The sequence below is a fragment of the Vicia villosa genome, unplaced genomic scaffold (assembly GCF_029867415.1).
Source record: "Vicia villosa cultivar HV-30 ecotype Madison, WI unplaced genomic scaffold, Vvil1.0 ctg.002484F_1_1, whole genome shotgun sequence".
NCBI lineage: Eukaryota > Viridiplantae > Streptophyta > Magnoliopsida > Fabales > Fabaceae > Vicia > Vicia villosa.
Window position 1 is genome coordinate 189,872 of NW_026705941.1, and position 8,340 is coordinate 198,211.

General features: G+C 34.9%; 1 protein-coding gene and 1 long non-coding RNA gene across 5 annotated transcripts; one reads left to right on the forward strand and one right to left on the reverse strand.

The window, feature by feature from the left end:
* Positions 1-6: 6 nt before the first annotated feature.
* On the reverse strand, positions 7-2,276 carry LOC131638908 (cleavage stimulating factor 64-like). The gene is made up of 6 exons (XM_058909438.1): positions 2,099-2,276; positions 1,759-1,933; positions 1,169-1,471; positions 997-1,074; positions 871-906; positions 7-732 (listed from the first exon to the last, which is right to left on the reverse strand). The coding sequence occupies exons 1-6, from the start codon at positions 2,212-2,214 to the stop codon at positions 247-249; spliced, it is 1,194 nt and encodes a 397-aa protein (XP_058765421.1). The 5' UTR covers positions 2,215-2,276; the 3' UTR covers positions 7-246.
* Positions 2,277-2,592: 316 nt separating this feature from the next.
* LOC131638917 (uncharacterized) lies at positions 2,593-7,457 on the forward strand. 4 transcript variants are annotated; one of them, XR_009294803.1, is made up of 8 exons: positions 2,593-2,918; positions 3,259-3,307; positions 3,733-3,802; positions 4,220-4,873; positions 4,981-5,433; positions 5,572-6,082; positions 6,258-6,733; positions 6,811-7,457. It is a non-coding gene; the product is annotated as an uncharacterized LOC131638917 (long non-coding RNA). The 4 variants fall into 4 exon arrangements; XR_009294804.1 differs by having other exon boundaries at positions 4,220-4,421; positions 4,524-4,873; positions 6,258-7,457; XR_009294805.1 differs by having other exon boundaries at positions 4,981-5,499; positions 6,258-7,457.
* The last annotated feature ends 883 nt before the right edge of the window (positions 7,458-8,340 follow it).

An 8,340-nucleotide genomic window follows, 5' to 3' on the forward strand; every position in this document is an offset into this window, starting at 1 on the left:
GTGAAATGTGAAAGCTTCATTTGGATTGTATTACTAATATTTTTCTAATGACAGAACATATAAACTCAAGGATTTACAACAACCAAAGCTGATGAACATACCCTCAAGTCATTGTTCTACATACATATCTATCACAATAAGCAATAATTTAGATCATTGAAAGCTCGATCTGGCAAATCATTTTTTGACATGAAAGTAACTGATATTAAACATGAGTCAATAATTTTACATACAGATTCTGTACATCTAAGCAACATCCGAAGACAAAATAACACGAGGAAAATATGGCATCTGAAAGCTTGCATCTGGACGAACCATTTGAAGATTATGTGAGACAGTTGAGCTTCCAAAACCTATTGGATGCTGAAGGAATGAGGCATTCATTTGATGGTTCATATAAGTTGAATTTGCAGACAATCTGCCTAATGTGGGGGGACATTCGGAAGGAAGCGTTAAATTATTGTGCCCTGTTCTGAGCTGTACAAAATGATTGTTTGGATGATGTTGAAGAGAAATTCTAGGCTGCTTTGGAGGCCTTGGATTTGCAATTGATTGATTAGGAGCAAAAGGGTTACGAGGTAGAGTGTTGGCTTGGCCTTCTTGAATGTAAGGTGTAAAGCAAGACTGCAACTTGCTTTGAACCGATGTTTGCTGCGTCAGACCAATGTGGCCTTCATTCATTAAAGATATTGAGGTTTGATCTGAAGCTTGTCTAAGATTTGGCATTTGTAACTGCAGCAGTTATTGTTAAAAAGAAAGTTAGAAAATGTAAACGTGATTGAGATAGCTGAAAAGTATAGGCTGAATAAGCTATGGAATAAAAAATATGAATGGAATCAATAAAAAAGGTAGTGAAATAGTAGAACAAACCATTTCAGGAGTGACCATTCCTAGCATTATCTGAGCCTGCAAGTAGAACAAATCATGAATATGTAAAATGACACAATGTGCTTGCATTAATGCACAAAGGAAATGATATGGGAAAAAAGTTTATACCTGGAAAAGAGCCTTAGACAATTGTGGCCTAGAAAGCAACAGTTGGCGGGACAATTCCTTGTTGTGCGTAGCCATTCCCTGCGATCAAAACAAGAACAAATAAGTCAAGAACAAATAAGTCAAGAAAAGAAAAGGCTATTTAGCAAAAGGAAAGCTTTACCAAGTACTATACCTTAAGCTCAGAGATCATCTCAGTCAGCTGACTCCTGGACATTCTGGCCAGATGCATGGTTAACGGATCATTTGCCAGTGCTGACTGATTCAGCAAACAGTTTTGATTTGACTGGATGCCAGTTTGAGCACCATTTAGAGCTGCAGTCATAAGAGCTGCGGCTTCCATGGCAATATGAAGACCAATAGGTTGATCTTGAGCTCCTTGAGCTGATTCTCCTTGCACAGTTGGGTTGCCTAATTGTTTCTGAGAAGTTATACCGAACGGACCAACCATTGGCGTCATTCCTGATCCTCCACAACTCTGCATCAAAAGAGAAAGAAACATTTTATTCCGTAATTGAATTGACATTAAGCATTGTCTTTTTTAATAAAACTGAATATACTTAATGCTTCACAATTTCCTATAAGATCATATTAGTGAAAATACTTAAAATTATATCGATTTTCGATGTTTTTTTAGTTCTTCTTCTTATATTAATTAAGAACAAGAACTGTACTTATTTGATTTCCTTTTGGTTTCTCACATTGATCAAACAGCAAAAATTTATGAAACTAATTATTCAAACTATGTAGTATCTGATTTTTAACCTGATTATTATTTCTATCAGTCCCTTTGTCATTTTCAGCAAAATCAACACGTAATTGACGTCCATTAATTTGATATCCATGAAGATTCCGGCGAGCACTTAAAACAGTTTCTTGATCCCTATATTCACAAAATCCATAACCTTTTGGTTTCCCAGTTTCTCTATCAACAACTAATCTGTAGATAAAACAAAATCAACACACTTACTTAAACCCTAAAAAATACAACTTCATTCACAAAACAGAACTTATCCACAACTAAATACAAACAAAAAAACGCATTTTTTAAACCTAAACAAATTAAACCCTAATTGCAGAGTTGAAGAAAAAATTTGAAAGTTACCGGAAAGAAACTACAGGACCGATCTCCTGGAAAATTTCAACAAGCTGTTGTTCCGTTGCACCGTACGGTATATTACCGACGAAGACACGGTGATGTTGCGAATGAGAGGAAGCCATGAAATCAAGCGTAGAAGAAGAAGAAGGGTTTGTTTGGGTTTGTGATTCCGATTGATACGTTTCTACTTTCCCTCAATGTTCTGTTTATATAGGGAATTAATCTAAAACCGTTCGATCTTATTTTCAAATTTTAAATATTTTCACTTTTTAATGCGCAGGATTTTATCTACAATATAAGAAAGTTCACTGATCTGGAAAATACCGTATTGCCCTTCTGTTACCAAATACTGCCACGTGGATGCCTTAACCATCCTTCTTTTCTTTTGCTTCTATTACTAACCCTAAGGTTGCTTCTATTTTGAAAAACATTACGTTCTCTCTCTACCTCTTCCTCTTTCTTTTGTCTTTCTTTCTCCTCCACGTCTTCTACTTTCCATTCCTCCTTCCTAATTTTTAGGGTTTAAAATTTTACTCAGGTTTACTATTCATTTTCATTATTGATTTTCAGACAAATTCGATTTTGTTTTTGATTTAATGTTTGTTATTTCAGGTTTGTGATGTTAGCTTATGTGGAAGGGCAAAGATTCGCTGGCGGTGGGATTTCTGATGGCTTCAGTTCGGGGCCTTCGTGACCCAAAAAGGAAGTCGGAAACGGATCCTAATCTTTTGACAATGCGGCTTGAAACTCGAAAAACTGAAGCGGGTAGGAATTGCTTTGGTGAAAAAATTATTGTGTAGCTGTGGTGAGACCGGATCGATACTGAGTGAGTAGATCTTGATTCTTCATGTTAGTTTTGTAGTTAGGGTTTTGATTTTGTATATAGGGATTTTTGTGGTTGAAATATCTAATGAGCATCGCTGTCGTCATCATCTTTTTCTCTCTCTTGGTTGACGTTTCCGCCGCCTTAATTTGTTTGAAAACATGTTCATAATTTATTTTCAGATTATTCATAAGTGCTTATACTACAATAAGTGCTTATGCTATATACGTTGAGAAATAGATTGTTTATCCAATAAGTACTTTATTCGAGAATTCTAGATGATAATAAACAGGGTACGCATTTTTTTAACGACAAACTTTAGTAACATCCCTTTTGTTTACAGACCAAGGCTCAGAAAGAATGTTAGGCTCAAAGTTCGATCTATAGCTGAGGTGATTATGGTTTTATCAAACTTATTTTAAGGTTATATATACTATTTGTTTATGGATATGAAATGTTATTATGATTTAAGAATTGTTGGTTGCTAATTACTACTTATTACATTACTATAGGTTGCTAATATTTAGTGTGAATAGAGTAACTTTAAATTACTACTGTCTTTTATATTGTATTAGTTATATAAAGTATTAATTTTGATATAAGTTAATGAGACCCTTTTAATAAATAATAATTATGATATTGATGGCCTTTAGTGGATCAGTACCTGAAAGAATCAATGTGGAAGGTTGGTTATGATTGGTTTTGTAGCAGCAATGGGGGTGGAGATATCAAAAGGGCAGGGTTTGGTTGAACAAATTGTCTGGCGGTGAAGTTCCATGGTATGTTGTAGTGATGTATATTAGTTTTCACTTTTCAGATTGTTGAAGACAATAACAATCAGATCGAGCGACACAACAGAAGATTAAGTCGACAAGTAATTCATTCAGGTATCCGAACTTTCAATGCCACGGGCAAGAGGACTACTTTCTTGCATTAATAATTTATTTTTGAATGAAAGTGGATAATAGGTTTTCTCTACTCGATTATCTAATGGATTATAGTGTTGTATTCATATACACCACATTCTTGGTTCTGTTTGATTCTGTTTGAGTTAATTAGCTAGTTGATAGTTCTCATGGATACAAACTAATAGTTTATTTGCATGATATTTTATAGAGAAATTTTGGATTTCAATACATATGCTAACCATTAAACCAATAACAAAATTGAAAAAGTGAATTGTTTCAGTTCTGCACTTTTGTCTATAAGAGTAAGGATGATTCTATTGCTGATTAAGTTACTGAACCTAACTTTATTATAACGTGTTACTTTTCATTTTTATGATTTTTCCTACTGTGGTAAAGGATGTGCAGGCCAGTTTTTGTTTTGTCTTCTTCTCTTGCTGTGCAGCCGAGTTTGCGTGGTGCGCCAGTTCATCCGCAATAGATTGCTAGGAAACAGAGGATATTTACACGTGGTCGCAGTTGGAGGCTTCTGCAGAGAATAAGGAGGTTTTTTCGCAAAAAGGACGGCGGAGAATAATTCTTTCATTTGTTTTTGTCACAGGTGAATGTTATGTTTTGCTGGTTTATTTAGTCCCTTTTATATGATCATGACGTGGTTTTATCACAAACACTGAACATGAAACATTTCTGTTATTTCAATGAGGGTGTTGGTCTTAGTAAATCAACCAAAAACCAAACAAAATGTGTGAAACCAAAAACACGAGAAATCTTAGCCAGTCAGGAGGAGTAGAAGAATTGCATTGACGTCACCGATTAAAGATAAGTTATGCACACGCATATGGCTGGACGCGATCTAACTGAATCTTTGATGAAGATCCTCACTGAGATAGGGTATATGTTCACCACCTCAGCTGAGCGGGAATTTGTCCGTGACATAAAAGAGAAGCTTGCCTATGTTGCTATGGATTATGAACAAGAACTTGAAACTGCCAAGAGCAGTTCTTCTAATGAGAAAAACTATGACCTTCCTATTGAAAAACATAGCCTATATAGGTATTGCATTCATGTTCAACTCTACATGGATAAGTATTTGCAGGTATAATTATTATGTACATGGATAAGTATTTGCAAGTATAATTATTAGTATTTTGTTGCATCAGGACTGCGAACCTCTTATCATCATGACTGCATCATTCAATGCCTTTCGTTGTTGATGCTTCAGGCATCCCGCTGATTTTTTCAGGAGAGCCAAAATCCAGTCTTTATTGGTTTGGCATCACTCTAATTTATCATATGGAGCATGTACTTTACGCATCTAAATCCAAGAATTTTCTGGTTTGTCACTTGGAGCTATTATGTATGAAATGCTGGTGGGATATCCGCCTTTTTATCCGGACATTCGACAATCGCTGTAGGAAGTGGAGGAGATGGAGGAGGCGGTGCCAGTGGTGCTGGTGAACAAAAAATGTAAACAAAAAGAGTAGCATTCATAGTTCTTAATGCAGTACACTCATGATCTGGTTTGTAGAAGAAAGAATCTATTGATGTATTGATGGACATTAAGAGGGAAATGACTCTTACAATGCGTCAACGGGCCCTTCAATCAAACAAAGGTACTTTTACATCTAATGCGAGTTTAATTGAGTTTCCCAACAGATTACCTCCTGCCCCGCCTAGAAGTGAGTATTAATTATACTATTTTATTTTATCAATTTTATACGAGAATCGCTAACCATGTTGCTTGACTACAGAGCAAAAAGAGAAGCCTACGGAACAGGAGCTGCCATCAAAGAAAACTAAGGCTGCCAATAGACATAAAATGCAAGTTGAGAAGACTGATTAGTTGTTAAGTTCGTGAGAAGTGTGCTGGTCCAACATGTACAAATCCATAAAAATACTAGGATTCAAAAACCAAGCTTCCTCTTTGCAGTCTCCAATGCTACAAGGCTGTTCAGGAGATCACTACACCTGAAACTATCAGCTAATTTTGTCGATACTCCTCCTTTGTTGTTTTTTCCAGTTATATGTCACCGTTTGTATTTTTATCTATGATACATGCTTTTAGGCTAGAGCAATGGTGAAAACCAGATCAGCAGACTCACTTAGTTGCTTGTCTGCGCAATTTTCTGGGTCGTGTTCAACCGGATTATTTTGCTACATGTGAAAACCAGATTAGTAGACACACATCCTTATGTCCATCACGTAAATGATTTGTCATTCGGAGTGGGCTTGAAGCAGATAAGATGGATGGGAATACTGCAGGTATGAATTGAAATTTCGTGTTCTCGCAAGTTCAAGTTGTGAAACCAATCAATAAATTGTAGAACATTATAGAAAATTCATGGAACAACTTCTTTCTCAGGGAGATCATAAGCATTTAAATGATAAATAGGCTATTGTATGTATTTTTATGATAAATTATATTTAAAAAATTTAGGAAGCATTTCATACATTGTGAGGCTTCTGATTCATTGGAAAAATCAGTTCGGGATACTACTGGAAGAAAGCATGATGATTCGAAAGGCATGTCGTCGTTTTCTAGATCGTCGAAAAGATCGCGGGTGCAGAATCGATTACAGAATATGATTTTCTCTGTTGATGGATGCAACACGGATCTTAGTGATTGTAGAGAGTATCATAAGCAACATAGAGTTTGTGAAAAACATTAGAAAACTCCTGTTGTTTTTGTTAGAGGTAAGCAGCAAAGATTCTGTCAAAAATTTAGCAGGTATATTAATTGAAGTTGTTTGTTTCATATATATAGTTTATCCAATTTCGTTGAAGTAAATATGCGAATTAGTCCTTGAAAGTATAAGCATCGGTCAATTTTGACTTACATTTTACTATTTTGCTTGGTTGGTGATGTCGGTGTCCAGTGTCGTATTGATGTCAGTGTCCGAGCCAATGACTACGGTTAGAATTTATATTTCTTTTTGTCATTATTTTTTGAAATTACGCTTAATATAAAATTTTACATTTACTTGCCTTAGGTCCTAGAATCCTGCACTTTTGTAACCCTCAGACATATATGAGTGAATCCTATTATGAGAAACATTTGGCCTGCAACTTCAATAACTGAAGCTGAGCCAGGTTACGACCATCACCGACTTTTTAATCGAATCGACAAACATAAACAGGATAAAAGACATCCTTTATGGAAAGAAATTGTCCCTAAAGCCGACGTTGTTAACGATGCCATGTCGGGGATTCCTATCAGTCAACCTATCAGTTTGCTGCTGTATTGATGCGACAATGTTTACTGGGCAGGTTCAGTTTCGGAGCGTTTGCAGTAGCCTTTAATCCTGCATCGGCCTCACGTGATCTTTTTTCCTTGGTTCTTATCTATTTTTGATCAGCTGTTTGCAGTGGAAGTGTTCAAGGAGTTGCGTGTTTTCTTTGTTGACAGATGTATCAGCTGATTTTCGGTTTTTGGATAATGTGTTTTTTATCAGCCAGTGTTAGTGTCGATTTTGGACACTGACAAGTCTTTTCTTAGAGGCGGCGATATTGACTACTTTGAGTTTGTAATCGTAGAATATATTCCAACTGAATTAGACTTGACTGATATCTGTTTGAAGATCAGTTGTGAGCCAAGTTATAACAAGATATCTTCCGAGTTTGATTTTTAAGCAGTTTCTATCATTTGTTCCACCAACCATGATTATGATTTCATTTTGGAAAGAATATATTTCATGGAGTCATATACAAAAAAGTGCATGTGCTAAAGTATTGTGATTTATAATATGGACATTTTCTTTGCAAATCATTGGTTTGTAAGTTATTCACTGTCTTGTATCAATTCGTCTTTATATTTATATTATTTGTCACTTGAGGTAATTAATATTCATTTGAACTATATCTTTGGAGATTTACAAGAAAAAACACAATTCATGAATGAAAAATATAGGTTAGTCTTAGTCATTGGTGGACTGTATGTCATTGTGGTCTGTCTTCTTAGTTTTAATGTTGCGGCTCTAATTCTTTTAATACTTCTTTTTTATTGTTGTCAAATTCATATTATAAGGTAAAATGTTATATTATGGATTATGACATTCACTTTTCTGCCATGATAATAAGATGGATTGAATAAATAAGTCGGAGTGGATATTTGTCATCTGTCTCATTTGTGTTTTGTTAACTTTGTATACTCATATCGAAATCATTCAATTATTTTGCAGTTTGTCCATGACAATGTTATGAGAGTTTGTGTTTATTCTTGAATTGCAAAAATGAAGCCGAGTTTAAAAGATTGCTATCAGTATTGTAGATTATTAGAGGTAAACGAGTGTAGTGGACAACAACATGTTTAAATGGACTATAATGATTAATATATACATGGTTATTTGATTTATTTTGGTGTGGCTGGAAAGAAAAATTACGACTTTATACACAATGACTTTGTATCCAAAAGTCAAATATGTATTATGAATATTTATTATAATCATTTGAATTACATCAAATATCTTGCATTTTGTTGAAATTTATTAGACTCTATAATCATTTGAGATATCTTCCAAAAG